The sequence below is a fragment of the Oryx dammah genome, unplaced genomic scaffold (genome assembly GCF_014754425.2).
Source record: "Oryx dammah isolate SB20612 unplaced genomic scaffold, SCBI_Odam_1.1 HiC_scaffold_10, whole genome shotgun sequence".
Taxonomy (NCBI): Eukaryota; Metazoa; Chordata; class Mammalia; order Artiodactyla; family Bovidae; genus Oryx; species Oryx dammah.
This window is the reverse complement of record NW_024070194.1, coordinates 29,199,757-29,219,379: the sequence shown is the minus strand read 5'-3', so window position 1 is coordinate 29,219,379 and position 19,623 is coordinate 29,199,757. Positions and strand designations below refer to the sequence as shown.

Genomic DNA, 19,623 nt, shown 5'->3' with positions numbered 1-19,623 from the left:
CAGGTCAGAGGTGCTTCCAGACGGCCCCAGTTTCTCCATTGAAAAAGCCAGGAGGGGTTGCTGTTAAACTCAAGAAAAAGCTGCCTGCCCTGGACCGCTACCCAGACCTACACCCTCCTCCGCCTTTGGGACCCCCTACACTCCCCTGGCCCTGGGCCCACTTCCCCTCAACCGACCCCCACCACACCCCGCCTGCCCACCTCCGCCACACTCCCCTCGTCCTTCACCCCCCTAGCCCGCCTCCCGGCGCGCCCACTTGCCCTGCCTCCTGGAGCAGCCGCTGCCTACTGTGCACGGAACCAGGGGCGCCTAGCCTCGCACCGCGGCGTCCCGCGGGTTGCCATGGGGACCGCGGGTCTTTGTGACGCACTGCCCAGAGGGCGGGGTGGGCGGAGAGCCCATAGTGTGGGGATCGGCCCCCTCAACTCGGGAAGATTGCCAGGGCGCGTTCCCGGTCACGACCTGGAAGCCTCCTCAAGTCAAGGGAGGGCCCTTACCTCCACCCCCTTGCAGGTCAATGGTGGGTACCTTCCAGCATAGGATGTCTGTCTCTGAATTCCCCTCCCCTGGCAGAGCCTCCCTTTCCACGGTGCCCCTCCCCCACCCCTCCTAGTGACCTCACTCATGGGAGGAGGGTTTGCCGGGCTAAGGGCTAATCTCCCATCACCGTGTTGGGGGTGGGGGGTGCCCTGGGCGCTTAGTCTGTAAGTTGTAGCTGTTGTTATGTCGTTATTTAGGGGTCTGAGAAGCAAGAGTTGAATTATTTGGAAAGGGGATGCTGTCTCAAAGTTGAGGGAGAGGCGGGGAGCTGGAAAGTGGGGAAGGGAATGAAAAGCAGTGAGAGAAAGACCGTCCACTCGTGCGGCCCACCCACAGAGAGAATATGGGGGACAGGGCAGTCTACCCTCCTCTTCTGGGTCAGGCAGGTCCTCACCTCTGCCATCTCTGACTTCATCCTTTTTTTTTAGTTTCTCGTTCTCAGCTATTTTCTTAAAATTAAACTTTCAATTTTGAGATTCAGCAGCAAGAAATAACACAGAGATCCCAAGTATCCTCTGCCCGTTTCCTGAGGGGACCAGCTTGCAGAACTGTCCTACAAGATCACACCATGAGAGTGACCTTGACCGTCAAAATGCAGACTGCCCGTTCCCCACAGGGACCTCCCCCCGCTTCCCCTTTCACAGCCCATGAGACCCCGCCCACCACGGCCCCATCCCCTGAGACCCCGCCCACCACGGCCCCACCTCGGACCCCGCCCCATAGTCCCTCCCTGACCCTTTTCCAGGGACTGAGCCCGCCCCACCTTCACGAGACTTGGGGCAGTTGGGGACCAGTCCTGCCGGCGAGACAACCTAAAGGTCGAGGAGAGCAACGGCTGTCGTGTGGCCGGCGCTGGAGGGCCACCCAGCGCTGCTCTGAGCACCGCAGGGAGCTGGCGGGGGCCTCTGGAGCGTCTGTCCCCACCAACCCCGCTTCAGCGCTCGCCGTCCCGCCGCCCCTCCAGTGTGTCTCCGTCGGGGTCCCGGAGCTCCGCCACTCCGCCCCCTCCGCCCCCTGCAGAACCAGACATGGAGACCTTCCTCAGGAAGAGGCTGGCCTTCTTGTCCTTTTTCTGGGACAAGATCTGGCCGGCCGGCGCACCGCGGTTCCCAGATCCCGACGCTGACCTGGAGCTGGAGCCCGCCGCAGAGGAGCCCAGTACCGCGGAGCCTTGCAGCCCCCCGGCTCCCGCGCAGCTCTTCAGGGCGCTGTGCGACTTCACGGCGCGGCGCGCGGAGGAGCTGAGCGTCAGCCGTGGGGACAGGCTCCACGCCCTCAGGGAGGAGGACGGCTGCATTCTGGCCCGCAAGCTCTCGGGCTGGCCCTGCACTGGCCTGGTGCCCATCACCTACGTGGCCAAGGTGGCCCCTGAGACGCTCTCAGACCAGCCGTGAGTACCACCTGCTCTAGGGAGTTAGTAATAAGTGCAGGGCAGTTTGAGGCCTGCACATCCAGCATCACTCCTCAGCCCCCGCCATCCAGAGGTGAGCAAGTTCCGCAGGTGTGGTGCCGGGATGGTGTGCAAGACGGGCGCCTGATTCTGCTAGGAGAGGAACAGGCAGGGACTCTGGCGGGAGTGGTTAGGTGGGGCCGCGAGCCGGCTGGATGGTGTGTGCATACTGCACCCGCCACGCCTACCTGCTGGCACACAGGGATTCAGACCTGGTGTCCAGCAGTGTTTGCTCAGTGGTCATTGCTTGGGGGCGGGGGGCTGAGGACTAGGATGCAGTGAGGTGGTGAGGACATGGGTGAGCAGAGAGGCCGTTCTTGTGCTGTGAGGGGTGAGACAGTGACCTCAGTGTGGAAGGGGTGATAAGCTGGGTCAGAGCTGTGCCTTTGTCCACCCCCTCACCTCTCCACATACACCTGGCCTCCTCCCTCTTGCTCGGGGCCAGGCATGGGGCAGACACGGCCCTGGTCTTTGGGATTGCTCCCAAAGAGGCTCGTTTGGGGGGTGGGTACAGATGGGAGAGCCCACCCATTCCCCTGAGTGCCTGAGGCCCCTAGGACCAGGGCAGTCCACAGGTGGGGAGTGGCTGGCATGGACCCTTGGCTGTTTGCATGCCAGTTGTGTGGTCATGGCAGGGAGCAGAGGCTGGGTATTCTCCCAGAAGGCTCCTCAGAGCAAACACTGCTGGACACCAGGTCTGAATCCCTGTGTGCCAGCACGCAGGCGTGGTGGGTGCAGTATGCACACACCGTCCAGCCGGCTCACGGCCCCACCTAACCACTCCAGCCAGAGTCCCTGCCTGTTCCTCTCCCTGACCTCTTGGCCCAGGCTCAGGATCCACAGGACACAGTGTATGCTGGTGCCGGGCAGGTCCCCACCATATGGCTATGGACAGAGTACACGGGCCTTTGACCCAAACCCTGGGCATGGCCCCTACCTGTCTTTCCTCTGAATGTCTTGGCCATTGTCATCCCTACCTTCTAGAAGGAGGGGGCACCTGGGGAACCCTTGGGGCAGAGGCACCTCTTCCCAGTCCTGGTGCCACAGAGGTGACATGCCGGCTGAGAAAGGCCAGAAACTGGCTGGTGAACAGGGCTAGCAAAGGGAGGGTGCCCAGACCGCGCCCTGACATGGGCCCCAGGTCCTGCACCCAGCTAGGTCTCTGCAGACCAGCAGCAGGTCTCATGTCACTCAGGCTACCTTCGGCATCCTGGGGACCCCTGGGACACCCACCGTCTCCTGGAGATGTAGATCTGGGGGAAAGCCTGAGTCACAGGAAGGTGCTTTTGGAGGGGACTCCAGCCCCACCCCCAGCCATTCTGATGGGAAGGGGGCCCACAGTCCCTCCAGGTGGAGGACAGACCAGGTCAGCAGCTCCTGGAGGTGGGCAGGGTCCGGGGGAGGGGAAGGGCTGCTTGGAGGACTAGCTAATGACTGTTTGTCTGGGCTGCAGATGAAAGGGCTGCCACACTTGCTGTGTCATTACCCTCGGACACCTGGCTGCCTGTCCCCCGGGCCAGCCAGGCAGGAGGAGACCCCTCAACTTTACAAGATGTTAGGACACCCCAGGCTTATCTCGCCCATCGCTCCGCAACCAGGGCCTAGAGTCCAAGAACATATCAGAAGTCTGGGTGTACAAGGGGGTTCAGCCCTGCCCCCCAGGCCCTGATGTGGGTCCAGAGGTGGGGGAGGTGGAAGCACTGCTGACCTGGGACTGTCCTCTATAGCCCCTCCCCACATGAGAGTCTCTCCTGGGTAGAGGGTTCCCGAGGCAGGGGCTGGCTGCAGGAGGCCCTCAGTGGATGGAGCCCGCAGATGCCCGGGGCTGGGCCTCCTGGTTCCGTTATCAGTGTGTCTTCGGCTTGCCATCCACCCAGGGCCTGTCTGGGGGAACCACGTCCACAGGACCCTGACCCTTCCCCAGATGTCCGCTGATTTTACTTCCTAACAAACCTCTGCCCCTCCCACCATCACCCTACCCAACCCTGTCCTGCCTCAGCCTCAGCCCAGCCCCACTGCTCACTCTGGCCATGTTGTTTGCTGGCCCCCTCCACATAGAGCCCCAGAGTGGGCTCAGATATCTATCTTTGCCAGGGTAGGCCTGTCTCTGCCCCTGTTCTTCCAGGCCCCATTCTCACCCCAGGCTCCAGCAGCAGCCCCTCCCAGGTTGTCTATCTGGTCCTTTCTTTGGGGGCCCCCACCTGTGCCCATTCCCCAAGGACTCCAGAGACTGGGCCCTGGGGCTGGGGCATGTGCAGACCCCGGACTGGGTCCCCAGTACCAGGCACCAGGTTCCTCTCTTTACCTCCTGCATGGAGTGGGCATCTGGGGCCCGACCCATGGGAGTCATGGGTGTCTCAGGGCTGAGCCAGTATGGGGACTGCTGTGTCCGCCCTTTGCAGCTGGTACTTCAGTGGCATCAGCCGAACCCAGGCCCAGCAGCTGCTGCTGTCCCCCCGCAACGCGCCGGGGGCCTTCCTCGTCCGGCCCAGTGAGAGCAGCCATGGGGACTTCTCACTGTCAGGTACCAGGGTGCCCTTGACCTTGAGGTGGTGGCTTCCCCAGGCAGTGCCAGCCCCCAGCCCACTTTGGGGCCAATGGTATGGGTCGCCTGGTTGAGATGGTGGGAGGGTCAGGGCTGCAGCCAAGATGGGGTCTCCATCTCTGTGCCCTCCCAGTCCGGTCCCAGACCAAAGTCTGCCACTACCGCATCTCCACGGCGGTCGACGGCAGCCTCTACCTGCAGAAGGACCGGCTCTTCCCCAGTCTGGATGAGCTGCTGGCATATTACAAGGCCAACTGGAAGCTGATCCAGAGCCCACTGCTGCAGCCTTGCGCACCCCAGGTGGGCCCATCCCTTCCCCTGCCGTGCATGCCCCAGGTGGGCCTGTCCCCTCCTGCCCTGCCCGCCCCAGCTGCGCCTGTCCCCCTCTGCCCTGCCCACCCCAGGTGGGCCCATCCCCACCCCTTCCGCCAGGCTGCCCCTTGCCAGGCCCATGACACTCCTCAGCACGTGTCCAGCTGGCTTAGCCCAACCCTGGGTGAAGCTCCTGTGACTCCTCTGCACTCTGGCTGCCACCCTGCCCTGGTCGCAGGGTAGGGTCTGCTCTCACAGGTTCATCCCTATGGGATTCTCTTCTCTGAGCGGGGAGGGGAATGAGGCCTGTGAGATGCCCTCCCTCCCTGCCCAGCTCTGCCATGGAGCAACCAGGAGGGTGGGGGGGAGGCAAGTTGGGGAAGGCGTCCAGGGATGGCACCCACAGCCTCCCCAGGCCAGCGTGGAGGCCGTGGGAAGAGATGCCTGTCGGGACGGCCACACCTGTGCTGGAGCCATGGTATCTGTGATGGTCCCAGTCAAGCAGTCCTGCCAGGGGCTGAGCAGCCATCTGGTTCTTCTGGTCTCTTAATGACAGCCTGGATGGGACAGTAATGAGTGTGGATGGATGCCTGCACCAGCAAAGGTGCCACTTAGGTCCGGAAGCAATTAGGGCCAGGCCTCCAGAGGTCAGCACCTAGGCCCCTGGCCCTGAGCAGGGTCGGAGGCAAGTGTGTGCTGGGGCACAGGGGCAGAGAACTGGAGGCCTGGGGCCCCAGGAGAAGCCGTGCACTCTGCCCAGGGAGCCACAGGCAGAGGCCCTGAGTGCTCCCACCCCTGCAGAAGTCCCTCGAGCAGGACGAGTGGGAGCGGCCCCACTCGGAGTTCACCCTGCGGAGGAAGCTGGGCGAAGGCTACTTCGGGGAGGTGTGGGAAGGCCTGTGGCTGGGCTCCATGCCCGTGGCAGTCAAGGTCATCAGACCAGGTGGGTGGGACCCCAGAGCCCAGGGCGGTAGCAGTGGGTGGCGGTGGTTATGGCAGATCCTGGAACGCTGCCCTGTCCCGCAGGCGACGTGAAGCTCGCCGACCTGGCCCAGGAGATCGAAACGCTCAAGAGCCTGCGGCATGAGCGCCTCATCCGGCTTCATGCGGTGTGCTCGGCGGGTGAGCCCGTGTACATCGTCACAGAGCTCATGCGCAAGGGCAGCCTGCAGGCCTTCCTGGGCAGTGAGTGTCACAGTGGGGACTGGGGATGCCCTCACCCTTCCTGATGGTCCTCCAGGCCTTTTTATTGAATGCCGATTGTTCAAGGCCCATATGGCCGGGGTTGGTTCTGGACACAAGTGAGGTTGGGCGGGGTCTGGACACTGCAGTTCCAGGTGGGGCCCCTCTGGGTCACTAATCCTACACTAGGTCACTAGTTCTGGCATGGACCCCATCAGACCCCGGGTGCGGCCCTCCCCCACTTTGGTCTGTTTCTGTTTCTGGTTGGGAACCAGGGTCAGGCTGACACAGAACCACAACACAGTGCCCCCTTGCGGCCTTGGCAGGCAGTGCTGTCCTCACCCGACTTAGAGCTGGGGACCCGGAAGTGCGGAGGGCAGTGACTAGGGCAGACGCCTGCCACCTGACTGTCGGCCCTGCCTGCAGGCCCCGAAGGCCAGGCCCTGAGCCCGCCCTTCCTGCTGACCTTTGCCTGTCAGGTGGCCGAGGGCATGAGCTACCTGGAGGAGCAGCGCATCGTGCATAGGGACCTGGCTGCCAGGAACGTGCTCGTGGGTGACGACCTGGCCTGCAAGGTGGCCGACTTTGGCCTGGCCCGGCTGCTCAAGGTCAGCGTGGGCTCCGGCCATGGGCTGCTGGGCGACTCAGGGGCTGGGGGGGAGGCTGCCTCTCTACCCATTGCGCCACTGGTCTCCCCTTGCCCAGGATGACGTCTACTCCCCGCGCAGCGGCTCCAAGATCCCCGTCAAGTGGACAGCGCCTGAGGCAGCCAGCTATCGCGTGTACTCGCCCAAGTCCGACGTCTGGTCCTTCGGGGTACTGCTCTACGAGGTGTTCACGTATGGCCGGTGTCCCTACGAAGGTGGGCCTCCTGGCGGCACAGGGCAGGAGGCAAGGGTAGTCCAAGGAAGGAAGCGTGGGAGCCAGCTTGGAGGAGGAGTCAGCCCCTGCCTGGGGACTGCTGAGCCTGGAAGGAGTACCAAGCCTGGAGGCTGCCTGCTTGGCAGGGTCTGCCCAGGGCTGGAGGTGGGCTCCAGGGTGACTCCCAGGCCAAGGGAGGAAGCACCTGCCCAGCCTCTCTTCTTGCCTCTGCCCAGGGATGAGCAACCACGAGACTCTACAGCAGATCTCACGGGGGTACCGGCTCCCGCGCCCGGCTGCCTGCCCGGCTGAGGTCTACGCGCTCATGCTGGGGTGCTGGAGGCGCTGCCCGGAAGAGCGGCCAGACTTCACCACACTGCGGGAGAAGCTGGGCACCACAAGCAGGCGTCATCGCCCTGCCCTCACATGACCCAGGCTCCTGCTCAGGGACCCCTTTCACAGGACAGTGTTTGCCAACAATACCTGCTGCCCAGAACTGGTGCCAGCCCACAGAGCCTCTGGCTGTGGGCCTCACACCCTGACACGTGCTGACACACAAAGCTTGTGCACACGAGGCAGACACACGCGGACACCCACTCAGACAGGAGAGGGACCAGCGTCCTCCACCAGGGTGACCAGTGTTCCCCAGAGAGGGAGGGTCTCAGCAGAGAAACCCAGACAGAGCCCACATTCGCCCTGACCTCAGGGAGACACTGGGCAGAGAGGCCTCCTGCCCGTGCCTGCCTCATCGAGCCCCCTCCCACAGTCAGGAGCCTCGATGGGTTGCTGTGGCCTTCTTGCAGCTGCCAGTGCTAGGGCTTCGGCAGGCCCAGGGCGCTGGTCCCACGTGGCACAGACTGGCATAGCTGCTCCCTCTTGTGGGCCACCTGGGCCTGACGGCTCAGCCCACCATCTGGTGGATCGTGCCTGAGGAAGAGCTGGACCTCATGTGCCCACCTCCACCCCAGGGCATCTTGGCATCCACATCTGGGGATTCAGAGGCAGCACACCCCCTGGGCTGTGGGCAGGAACAGGATGGTGGGGGAGGCTGCAGACTTTCCCATGCCCCTGGGGCTGGAGCAGAGAGAGGGAGGGAGGGGGTTGTCAGGCCACAGGAAGCTCAGACTGGTGACTAGGTGACTGGGTGACCCTCTGGGCGGTTCTCTGTGGGTGGGGCAAAGGTCAGGGAGGCATCATGGCTCAGAGCTGGGGTCCTGGGTGCTGGCTCACTGTGCAGGGTCAGGGTGGGGCAGACATTGATGCTCTGGCCCTCCTGTGACAGGAAGCAGCCAGTTTCCAGGTGCAACTGGTGCCCTAGGGCTGATCTCAAGCACGGCTTCGTCACAGGACATGCGCTGTTGGCTTCACCTCACCCTGCCGGCTCCAGTCCCATGAAATGGACATGGACAGGGACTGGGCAGGTGGGGTCCACCCTAACGGTTCCCGACTCTCATCCTGGGAGCCCCAGGCTGGCAGCTGTGCTCCAGAGGCCTGTGGGACAGAAGGGGCAGAGGCGTCATGGGAAGCTGGGACCCTAGGGTGCAGATAAGTGACCCTCCTGCCCCAGGGGCTGCTCAGATGCTCAGAAAAACAGTCTGTGCAGGGTTAGAGAAATTGGGGCAGGGGACTTCCCAGAAGAGAGGGGAGGGGGCCCTGGAGGGTGAGGGACCCCTTGAGGAGAGAGGGGAAGTGAGAACAGGCCACTTCAGGGCCCCAGTCACCTTGGTTGTGGGTCAGAGCCTGAGACATGGTCCCCAGCATCACCACCCCCAACCAGGCAGATGGGGGAGGGGGCAAGAGGGTTTGGCCCGAGCCTTTTGGGACACCAGGCAGCTGGGCCTCAGCTCTGCCCTGGCCTTCAGCCCCTGACCCCTCTCTACCCTGTCCTGGGAGAGCTGAGGGGCCCGAGGGTGAGGGCTGGGCTCCTCTGGCTCAGGTGGTTCCCAGACTAAGAAGCCTGTGGGGCTCAGGCTCCAGCCGTGTTGAAGGACCCACCCTCTTCGTTTCCTGGGGTGTGTGGGAACTGGGGCTGGCAGGCATCCTGGGCAGGGAGGAGTATGCTGGGTGGGGTGACAGGAGAGGCAGGTGTGCGTGGGGGTCACCGGCGTTTCCTGGGGGCATATCATCAGCACAAGCTAAACAGGTTTGATGCTGATGCCCTAGGGAGGGCCCAGGCCTCAGCCTCAGATCCCTCCCATTTGCTGGTGTGATGGGCAGAACCAGAGGCCCTCTGGACACAGCTCAGGGGCGGGGCCCAAGGGCAAGGGGGTCAGAGAGTTCTGGCCAACGGTGAGGGGGTAGGTGTGCAGGGGTGGGGGCTTCAGAACTTCTCACCGCCCAGCCATCTGTCCGTCCCCTCTGGGTCCTCCTTGGTCAGAACCAAGCAGGCTTGTTCTTGATCTCAGGCGGATGGTACCTAGTCTCTTCTCAATAAAAGGGAAAACGCCCACAAGCAGGATGAGTGTGTGAGTCCCTGCTCATTGTCCTCACAGCCCTCCCATTGGGCAGAGTCCCTTGCACCCCAGCCTTTGGCTGGGGAGGAGGTGCCTGGGCCTCGGGGGAGCTCCTCTGGGGGCAGGCAGAGAAGCAGCCCTGGGCTTCTGGTGGGGACGCTGCTGGGAACTGGCCATCCTGGGATCCGGGCTCAGCCACAACAGTCCGGGGAGTTTGGGGGAGGGCGTGCCTTGTCCCGCCCCTCCAGCTCCAAGTCCCACACTTCCTGCCTGATCAGTGACTCCCCTCTCCCCTCTCCTGGCGCTTAGGTCTGGCCATGCGGCCAGTGGCACCTGTGACCACTTGGTGGGCAGCTTTCTCAGCAGGTGTTAACTGGTCAGTTAGTGCCCAGACTGACCTGGCCCAGGGGGTGGCCCTCAGGGTGGAGCCTAGGGTGCCTGAGAAGGCCCGAGAGGGGCTGTCCCTGGTGGCATAGGTGTGGCTGGCACGGCTGCCTCATCACAGGGATATGGGTGGTGGCTCAGTGGGGCAGGGACAGACTGCTGGGGACAGCCCTGCCCACATGCTGCTCCCAGCTGGACCGGAGAAGGCAGCAAGGCCGGACGGACGGCCCAGTTTTGCTCCTGCACCAGCCATGGGATCCGAGGGCCAGGCTCCCCTGGGTCCCAAGTACGTGGGCCTCTGGGACTTTGAGGCTCGGACTGCTGAGGAGCTGAGCTTCCGGGCAGGGGACCTCTTCCATGTGGCCAGAAAGGAGGAGGAGTGGTGGTGGGCCGTGCGGCTGGATGGGGTGGGCCGGGCCCTGGCTGAAGGCTACGTGCCCCACAACTACCTGGCTGAGAAGGAGACGGTGGAGTTGGAGCCGTGAGTGTCCCTGTGGCCCTGGTGGGTCACTCCAAGGCACCCCCATCCCTGGGCTATGCAGCCCCTCTTGAGCTTGGGACAGGAGTCTGTGGGGACAGAGCTCTGTGCCTCTGTGGCTGGGCTCTTGGTGTGGGCAGGCACCTTGGGCAGCCACAGATTGGGAATCAATGGCTCCATATCCCTACCCCTGTCCCCGCGAGAGGCTGGGCCTACCATCCTGGTCTTGGGATCCCTGGCTGGGCGTCTGTGTGTGACTTCCGGGGAGGGGGTCCTGAGGCTGTGGCCCCTCCCCTGCGCTTCCCCATGGTCAGCGCACGGTGTGGGACCCAGAGAGGGCAGAGTCTGGGCCTTCTGGGGACTGAAGCTTTGCTCCCTTCCAAATACCCGAAACCAGACATGTGGCCTCATCAGAGGGAGTGGGAAGGCTGTTGCAACAGGCCAGCTGGGGTGTGGGCCACAGACATGCTTCCTGTGCCAGCATGACTGCCTGTCACTGGCAAGGTAGCTCCGGGAGTTGTCTACAGTCCTGAGGGGCTGCCCAGGAATCTTGGGCCACAGGAGCAGCCTGGCCTGGGCTGCTCATGACCCGAGGAGGTTCTATGAACTGTGGGTAGGCAGTCCCTGTGTGCCGTGTGCCCCACTGATGGAGTGCCTACTGTGTCTTCCTGGAGGGACACAGCATACTCTGGATGGCCTCAGGCGGGGTCAGCATGGCCAGGGCAAAGGCCCCAAGTCCCTGGGAACACAGCACATTTGAGAAGTGGAAGGAGGCAAGGAGGTGGGGTTGGGAGCAAAGGGGAGAGACTCCAGAGGTGCTGGGCAGGTGGGTGGGAGTGGGCTGTGAACCCCACACGGCTCAGTGCTGGGCAGTGGTCCTCTGTGCGGGTGCTCACATTTCAACAGGGCCTGAGGAGTTGAGGGTACAAAGGGCAGAGCGGCTGGCAGCAGAGGTTCCCTGGGGAGTCCCACTGGCCCCACCTTGCCCTCCAGAGTCCAGGCTGGTCCCTGCCCTGGCGCTGGGAGTCGGGGTGTGAGAATGGGTGTGTGCTGGTACGTGTGAATCCTCAGGTCCCAGGGCTTTTGAGCACCATGTGTCTGTGGCCCCAAGGGGAGAAGGGACCACAGGGTCACAGGACAGTGTAGCCCAGGAACTTCCCTGCTGGTCCAGTGTTTAAGATGCTGCGCTGCCATTGCAGGGGTGTGGGTTCCATCCCTGGTTGGGGAACTAAGATCCCATACCCTGTATGTTGTCTGGCAAGGCCAAAATGAAACAAAAAACCCACAAAAAACCCAAACAAGATGGGTCCAAGTGCATGGCTGCAGAGTCACATCTGAAGTTGGGGATGGTTCGCTGCACCCATAGGATGGGGGGCTCTATCCCCACAGACAGGGGCTGCCCCAGGCAGAGTGGTGGGGGGCCTTTCTCCAGGCCTTTCCTGGTATCCAGAATTGACCACTTGGGACATTGGGGTTGGCAATGGGCAAAGAAGTGTGCTTTGGGTCAGTGAGTGTCAGAGGGCATCTGTGGGTTCGCGTCAGGTCAGGTAGGGGCTGGGACTCAAGGTAGGGGCTGAGACTTAAGGCGGGGGCACTGGGGGGACCTGCTCTGCTCAGGGTGCCCCCATCCTGCAGGTGGTTCTTCGGCCGAATCTCTCGCTCGGAAGCTCTGCACCGACTGCAGGCCATGGGCAACGAGCAGGGGTCCTTCCTGATCCGCGTCAGTGAGAAGCCAGGCGCCGATTACGTCCTCTCGGGTACCCACTTCCTGCCCTCCCTGCTCCACAGCCGCGTCCCCACCCCCGGTCCTGACTTCCAGACTTCTGGTCCCTAAACCCTTCGTGCACATAGAGCTCAGCCCCTCTGGCCTATCCTCTCCCCTGCCCTGGGACGTCTAGACCTTGCCCTGGGAGCTCTGACCCTTGGTGGGCGAGGGCCCCAAGGTCTGGGCTCCTGTCCTGAGGTCCTGTTGGGTCCTTCCTTTCTCCACTGGGGGCCCCTCTTGGCACCTGCTCATGAGCGCCCCACTCTGTGCAGTGCGGGACCAGCAGACCGTGCGCCACTACAAGATCTGGTGGCGGGCCGGCCGGCTGCACCTCAAAGAGGCTATGTCCTTCCCTGGCCTGTCCGAGCTCGTGGACCACCACAAGGTCCAGAGCCTGTCCCATGGCCTGCGGCTGACCTCGCCCTGCCGGAAGGTAGGGGCCCCTGACCCCCATGCCAGACCCTGGCCTCCCCACTGCCCCTTACAGGGATACGAACCCTCCAGTGGAGATGGGTGTGGGTCCTCGCCTCAACTGCCTGGGGACCCTTGGGGACACTGTCTAGGGACTCTGGCAGCCAGCCAGCTGTGTTTGTACAGAGCCGGGCATGGGGGGAGGGTGGGCACTCTCACCCCTGGGCCAGCAAGAGGTCAGCTGTGTTCCTGCCATGTCCTGAGTCTCTCCGGCCATATGCCCTGGCCGGCAGCCAGACAGGACTTTTGTCTGAATGGCAATCAGGCCAGTGTCACTGGTTCAGAGCAGGTGGAGGGTGCTTTTTGTCTACGGGACACAGAAGGGGTCAGCTTGGCTGGGGGCAGCCTCTGTGAGCCTGGCTACATGCTGGACACCAGGACCCTCCCCAGCAGGACGTGGCTGAGGCTGACTTCATGTGGACGGGTGCCCCCGCCCATGTCCCTGCAGCACGAGCCAGAGCCCCTGCCCCACTGTGATGACTGGGAGAGGCCACGGGAGGAGTTCACACTCTGCAGGAAGCTCGGCTCTGGCTACTTCGGGGAGGTCTTTGAAGGGCTCTGGAAGGACAAGGTCCGAGTGGCCATCAAGGTGATCGCCCGAGGTGAGTGGGCCCCAGGCCAGGGACTTCCGCCTCACTTGTGGGGGTCAGGTGGCCCAGCAGCCTTGGGCCCTGACAGCCCGCCCACCGCTCAGCACCCTGATCTGGACCATGTGTGGCACCCAGCACGGCGTCTGGGTGGCTTTCTCCTTTCATGCCGCTGCCCGAGTGCACTTATCCTGACAGGAAATTTTAAATTCTTAATGTAAATGGAAGAAAAGCCCTTAGAATAAGTAATCACCAGAGATCTGAAAAGGTTCATCTAGACTCTTCTTAGATGAACCACCAGAGGTTCAGATCACCCACTTCAGGAACCGGGGACCCAGGGCTACAAGCGAGCACATTTAGGGGGAGTTCTAGCTCCACATCAAGCTGAGCAGGGGTAAACCCCATGGGGGTGTCTGCGGTGCCTGGGGTGTGGGGAGAGCTGCTGGTGGGCATAGTGGACCCCCATGTAAACAGTGGGGATGAGGCTGTGTCTGACCTGGCATCCTGGCCTGGGAGATGGGGTATCTGGAAGGGTACCCACATTTCCTGAGCTGCTGCTGGTGTGGCTGGGTGCAGGGGCAGGCTGAGGGCCCCCAGCTTCTCCAGGGGCCACACCCAGCGAGGCCGCCCACCCCCACAGCTGACCTTCTGCACCAGCACACGTTCCAGTCGGAGATCCAGGCCATGAAGAAGCTGCGGCACAAGCACATCCTGGCTCTGTACGCAGTGGCGTCCGTGGGGGACCCGGTGTACATTGTCACTGAGCTCATGCCCAAGGGGAGCCTGCTGGAGCTGCTGAGGGGTGAGTGGGGGCACCAGAGTGACTTGTGCCCACTGGAGGGAACTGGAGACGTGCACAGATGTGTACCCCATACCTCGCACAGGACAGCCTGGGGTTCTGGGGGCTTCCTCAGCACTTTTCTGCTTACGAAAGGATTTAAAATATCTTGTGATGAATGTACCACTCATTGACAAAATACAGATAAGATCAAAGACAAGAAAAGCCTCCCATCACTCCTGCACCCACAGTGAACTGAGGCCTCTTTAGTCAAAGGCTTGGTGTGGCTGCCCACCCCTCCTGCTACTGGGACACACAGCCTAGACTCACTGCTGTTCTCTCTTCCCAGAAGACACTGTCCATTCTTCTGGTGTTTGTGAACATGCTTACACAGCCACACACCCACACACACTCGCACGCCATGTATCTCACTGACGCACATACCTCGTCATCTATAACAAGAGAGCTGTCACTTAACACCCAGACCAGACAACTGCAGCCAGTGAGCAGAGGCGCCACTGTGTGCAGACGTGCCCTGACTGCAGAGATGCTGCAAAAGGAAGAAGTGTGCATGCAGGATAAACTACACCCAATATGATGTGTGCGCATCGGGGGGTCTATTTTAATACAGCAACATTGGGAATACTTTCCACGTGATAATTGCAAGCAGTTTCGCATATCATTAAATCTTCATCAGAAATGAAATCCTGGTAGTCTGTGAGCCACCACGTGGATGTGCCATGTCCACTTAGGTGCCTGTTGTTGAAACCTTCTGAGGTTTTCACATAAATAATGCTGGGCCGAACATCTGTGTACATATGTCTGAGTTCTCACTGCTTCAGTGTGGATTCCCAGAAGGAAATTCCAAAGGCTTATGTGCTGACTGTATCAGCCTCTGCAAGGCCTGCAGCGGCTCCACAGTTCCAATTTGAAATCAGACCATCTGCCCTTTGCCCCAACCCCTCCCCTGAGCATGCGAGTCTGCAGAGAGGACTTGGCCCTGGCTGGCCCTGTTCACCCTGGCCTCCCCTGGCCTCTGCAGACTCTGATGAGAAAGCCCTGCCCATTTCGGAGTTGATGGACCATTGCAGCCCAGGTGGCCGAGGGCATGTGCTACCTGGAATCGCAGAACTACATCCACCGGGACCTGGCTGCCAGGAACATCCTCGTGGGGGAAAACAACATCTGCAAAGTTGGGGACTTCGGGCTGGCCAGGCTCATCAAGGTAGGGGTGGGGCAGGGTAGAGAGCTGAGGGGGTGGGGCACAGGCAGTGAGGGCAAGAGCCACTGGAAGTTCCTGTGGCCTTCCCATTTTCAGGTGAGAGATGGGCCATGGAGCCCAAGCTGTCCCTTGACAGGGTTAGGAGGCTTCTGGGAGGGCAGTGCAGGCGCTTGGACGAGTCTAGGAGGACAGCTCTGTGCCCAGAAGCTGCGAACACGGAAGTCCCTGCTGAGCGGGTGGGTGGCAACAGCAGGGCAGGGCGCACAGGCAAGCGGGGTGTGGGGGAGGCGCCTGGCCCAGCAGGCTGGCAACACAAGCAGTTCCAGGACTGCCATTAACACACTGAGAAGTTGAGAGGGTTCCTTCAGTCATGACACGCAGAGCTAAGTGTCAGCCATTCCTGACTGCTCCTCAAGCAGACCCTGCATCCCCCTAGCTTGGCTGTTAATCTGTTGCCCCCGCCAAAGTCTTTTTGAAGCTCACTGGAAGCTCACTTTCAGGGATTCTCTGCCCCTTGTTCTGGGAGGCTTTCCACTGGGTTCTGCGACTGTGGTTTTCTGGGGCATGGCTGTGGGTATCTAGGCACGGTCTGCCAGCTCAGCTCCCAGGAAGCCATGACATGGTGTGGGTCCTGACTGTACAGTTGCCCACCACATGCCAGGCTCCTCTGGCCTGTCCCTGCTGCAGGGGCAGCCCCCAGGCCCACCTCCAGCATGTGTCTGATTGCAGGAGGACATCTATCTCTCCTATGACCACAACATCCCTTATAAGTGGACTGCCCCAGAGGCGCTCTCCCGAGGGCATTACTCCATCAAGTCTGACGTCTGGTCCTTCGGGGTTCTCCTCCATGAGATTTTCAGCAGGGGTCAGACACCCTATCCAGGTACTGGGCCCCAGCATTGCAGACTGTCAGCAGGGCAGTAGAGGGCTGCCTCCTTGTCACACCCCCCTGCACCACTCACTGGGTATCTTCCAGGGCCATCAGCCAAAAGAGGGTGGTAGGAGTGCCAGGGGTGCAGAGGGTACTGGCCTCCTGCCTCCAGAGCCTCTTTGTACCATCCACCGCAGGCATGTCCAACCACGAGGCCTTCCTGAGGGTGGAGAGCGGCTACCGCATGCCCCGCCCCCCCGAGTGCCTGCCCACCACACACAAGCTGATGCTCTCCTGCTGGCACAAGGACCCTGAGCAGAGACCCTACTTCAAAGGGCTGTGGGAGAAGGTCTCCAGCTTAACAAGGTACGAGAACCCGCTCTGAGCTCACAGCCTCCCTGCAGCTGCCCAGAGGCCAGGCCAGCCCTCATGAGTCAGGCGAGGCCTGAGGGACCTCAGATCATGGCTGTGGGCCACCCTGATTCACTGAGGATTTGCTGAAGGTATGGACCACTCCCAGAACCAGCCGGACATTCCTGGGAAGGGGCTCTGGCAGGCCTGGGCCTACCCCTTCCCCAGTGCAGCCTGGAGCTGGGGCTGTCCCTTTCCCCGATGCCAGAACCTGCAAAATGCCAGGCACCCCACAGCCAACGTCTGCCCTGGAGGCTCCAGGAGCCAGATCACCCCTTTCCTCAGAATGGACCTGTCCCTGGTCCTGACTTGAAGCCCACCAACTAGCAGGACCAGGGTCAAGCCTCCCTGGCCGTGTGGTGGAGACCTAGGCTTTGGCTGCACCCCCTCTGCCCCCTGGCCCTGCCTGAGCCTCGGACTTGAGGGGGCATGATTTCCCAGTCCTCTGCAGAGATAGGCACTGATACCTGCTCCCCGGGGCCAGTGCTGTTCCTGTCCACCTGCCCTGGGGTGTCTGGGGGTCTCATCTGGACAATGTGGCCAGGACTGGGTGGGGGTCATGCTAATCCTTGAGGTGGACCCCCCACTCAGCCTTAGCGCTGACCACCAGCCTTCCCTGCGACCACAGGAGAGCCTGCCCCCCCCAGCCTGCAACCTGCCTGGACACACAGAGGACAGGCAGGACAAGATGGTGTAGGCTTTGGGGGCTATTAGCCACCGAAATGCCTCAGGATGGACTCATGTGACTTAGAATGGAGTTGGGGAGGGGTGGCCAGAGGAGGATGGGCCCCTCCAGCAGAGTCTGGCCCTTGAAGCAGGGGAGGCCACCCCTCTAAGCCTCTGACTTCACACCAAAACTCTGTCCACTGCCTCAATGAACTGCCCTCTCCTGACCCCACACCCCAGTCAAACTCTGCTGGCTCTGAATGTGGACACCACCAGCCCACCCCCTCAGGCCTATCCCAGGAGGCTGGCAGAGGATGAGGACCCCTCCCCCACAACACCACACAGGCCTGGAGTCAGACTGCCCAAAGCTGGGATTCCCTGGTGAGAGGGACCCACAGGAGCCTCCCACACTTGCTTCCCCTCTGCCTCAGGGGTGCCAGGGGCCTCAGATCCACTCTGGGGATTGGGGGCCCTGTCCAGAGTGTGTCCTACAAGAGAAGAGGGGAGGCAACACCCGTAACAGAAGACATGTGGGAGAAAAGTTTGAGGACTGCCTCCTCAAGGTCCTCCAAGGGGCACGGGCATCCCTCTGACCCCAAGGTAGAGACCCTGCTGGCCTCCTATAGCAGCAGCAAGAGGGACCAGGGGTGGAATCACACAGAGGGCTCTGACCTCAGCAGCTGCCTTGGAAGCTTCTGCTCCAATTCTTGGACTGCCTGCTCTCCCTGATTTCCCAAAATAGCCAGGCACCCCACCCCTTCTCAGATGCAAGGCTCCATACGCACTGGAGCTGTCTGCCTACATGAACCTGGGCCAGACCTCAGAGGGCGCCCCCTAGGAGGGGTTCCAGGAAGGCCCAGGGAGCATGGCCAGCTCTCTCACACCTGGGAATAAGGTTGAGGGGTTAGTGACTTCTCCCTCGGGGGTGGGGGAGCACACACAGCTCTCTCTCTCTCTCACACACACACCAGGCTGCTCACTCCTGGAGTTTATTGTCCACTTGGTGCAAGGCACAGGGTCATGGGGTGTGAGGAAGGCGCGTTCGTGTGGCTCGGATAGCAGAGAGTGGTATTCTCTCAACTTCCTTTTTGGTGTTTTGCTGTTTTGATATTAAAAACCGAACTGCTTCCCCTGACTGCAGCCTGCTTGGTCTTGGGGAGAGGAGGGGAAGGGAGGGTACAGGGCAGGGGGAGGAAGAGGGCTCTGATGAGCCTAGCGCCTTGGAAGGAAGCCTGGCAGCTGGTGGTGGTCACTCAGGACAGGGGCCTGCAGTTGGTTTTGCCAGGCTGGCCGCTGGGCTGCTGCTTCCCCACAGCTTCCCGAGCCCGGTCACAGGTGATCGTGCTGGTGGAGGCCTGGGCAGACTCCGAGCTGGGGGAGTGCAGGAAGTCAGAAGCTGTTTCCACTTGTCCCCGCCCCTCCCCCCACACTGGTCCCCAGAAAGGCACACTCACTGCTCTGGAGACTCCAGCACTGTGGCCATGAACGGGAGAGTGGACTTCCCGAAGAAAAAGCTAGCCCACCAGTGTCCGGGGTCTGCTTTGGGGAGACCTAAGAGGAGCAAGGCAAAGTCAGGGTGCTGCTGTCACTCCCTGGGCATAGACCTGGGAACAGAGGGGTCACTGCACTCACCTGGGTGGTGGGGGATGGCTTCCCCAGGGTACTCGGCACTTCCGCAGGAGCTGTTACTGGAAGTGGAGCCTAGGCGGCCTGGAGAGAAGAGGCCCGCTCAGCTCCACGGGGCACTGGGCCTCAAGTCCACCCGGCCAAGCACTGGCTTCACCAGCAGCGCAGGCCGGTGTCAAGGGTCCTTAGCAGCTCTCTCCCCACCCGGATACAGGTTCTCAAGCAACTGGAGTTGACCCCACAAGCTCTAGGCGGGGGAGCTCGAGACGCCTGGGGCGCGGGCAAGGGGCTGACTTACGCCGGTAGTAGTCGTGGGTGGCCACGAGCGAGCCGCTGGAGGGGATGGCTGCCATGCTCTTGCTTGCGGGCTGTTGGAAACCTGCGCACGCGGGGGTCGGAGAGCCCCTTCGGTCACTGCTGCCTCCGCAGAAGGGCGCTCCCGACCCGGGCTGAGTCGACCCGCTCGGACCCCAGGGTCAGGTCAGCCCCGTGGGCTCCCGGGAGGGGCGGAGGCCGGGTTTGTTTACCAAGTCGAGGAGGGGATCCGGAACTCTCGGCCCGCCCTCTCCGCGCGGGCGGCTCCAACCAGCCCGAACCGGCCGCGAGGGACAACAAAGGCGCTTTGTGCGCTGGGCCGCAGGCCTGGGGCTCCGGAAAGCGGCCCTACCTGTGGCCGGCGCGCCCCTAGCTCCGTGCCCCGGGTTCCTATCCGTCGCCCCCTGCCCACCCGCGCCCTTCCGACTTCCCGGTCGCCCAGCGGTCAGCCCCGCCAGCCGTCGCGCACCGGCCGCCCCCTGCCGCCCATTTGGGCCGCTCGACTTCATCCACGCGCCGCCCGGGCCCCACCTCGGCGGCGACCCCTCGAGGGCCTCGGCGTCAGATCACGGACGGTGGGCACGGGGGCGCTAGGCCACAGAGCCCATCTGCATAAGAATAAGCGGGCTGACACTCCACAAACCAGACGTGAGGGCGCGCACGCGCGGCCGCGTCCCCCTTATAAGGTGGTACAGCCCCGTTCTCG

The 19,623-nt window shown here is 62.3% G+C and overlaps 3 protein-coding genes across 4 annotated transcripts; 2 read left to right on the top strand and 1 right to left on the bottom strand.

Annotated features, from left to right (window-relative positions):
* The first annotated feature begins 1,568 nt into the window (after positions 1-1,568).
* SRMS (src-related kinase lacking C-terminal regulatory tyrosine and N-terminal myristylation sites) lies at positions 1,569-8,153 on the top strand. Its single transcript, XM_040247710.1, has 8 exons — positions 1,569-1,930; positions 4,393-4,514; positions 4,669-4,835; positions 5,649-5,790; positions 5,874-6,032; positions 6,456-6,637; positions 6,735-6,891; positions 7,127-8,153. The coding sequence occupies exons 1-8, from the start codon at positions 1,569-1,571 to the stop codon at positions 7,318-7,320; spliced, it is 1,485 nt and encodes a 494-aa protein (XP_040103644.1). The 3' UTR covers positions 7,321-8,153.
* Positions 8,154-9,892: 1,739 nt separating this feature from the next.
* Positions 9,893-18,093, top strand: PTK6 (protein tyrosine kinase 6). Its single transcript, XM_040247706.1, is given in 9 exon segments — positions 9,893-10,208; positions 11,841-11,962; positions 12,243-12,403; positions 12,890-13,043; positions 13,669-13,830; positions 14,849-14,889; positions 14,891-15,031; positions 15,758-15,911; positions 16,097-18,093. Coding segments are annotated over 9 exon segments (1,425 nt in total). The 5' UTR covers positions 9,893-9,906; the 3' UTR covers positions 16,285-18,093.
* PPDPF (pancreatic progenitor cell differentiation and proliferation factor) lies at positions 17,950-19,623 on the bottom strand. 2 transcript variants are annotated; one of them, XM_040247707.1, is made up of 5 exons: positions 19,449-19,623; positions 18,901-18,981; positions 18,609-18,686; positions 18,431-18,527; positions 17,950-18,347 (listed from the first exon to the last, which is right to left on the bottom strand). In XM_040247707.1, exons 2-5 carry the CDS (start codon positions 18,953-18,955, stop codon positions 18,230-18,232), a joined length of 348 nt encoding a protein of 115 aa, XP_040103641.1. In that variant the 5' UTR covers positions 18,956-18,981; positions 19,449-19,623; the 3' UTR covers positions 17,950-18,229. The 2 variants fall into 2 exon arrangements, with proteins under 2 accessions (XP_040103641.1, XP_040103643.1); XM_040247709.1 differs by having other exon boundaries at positions 19,130-19,586.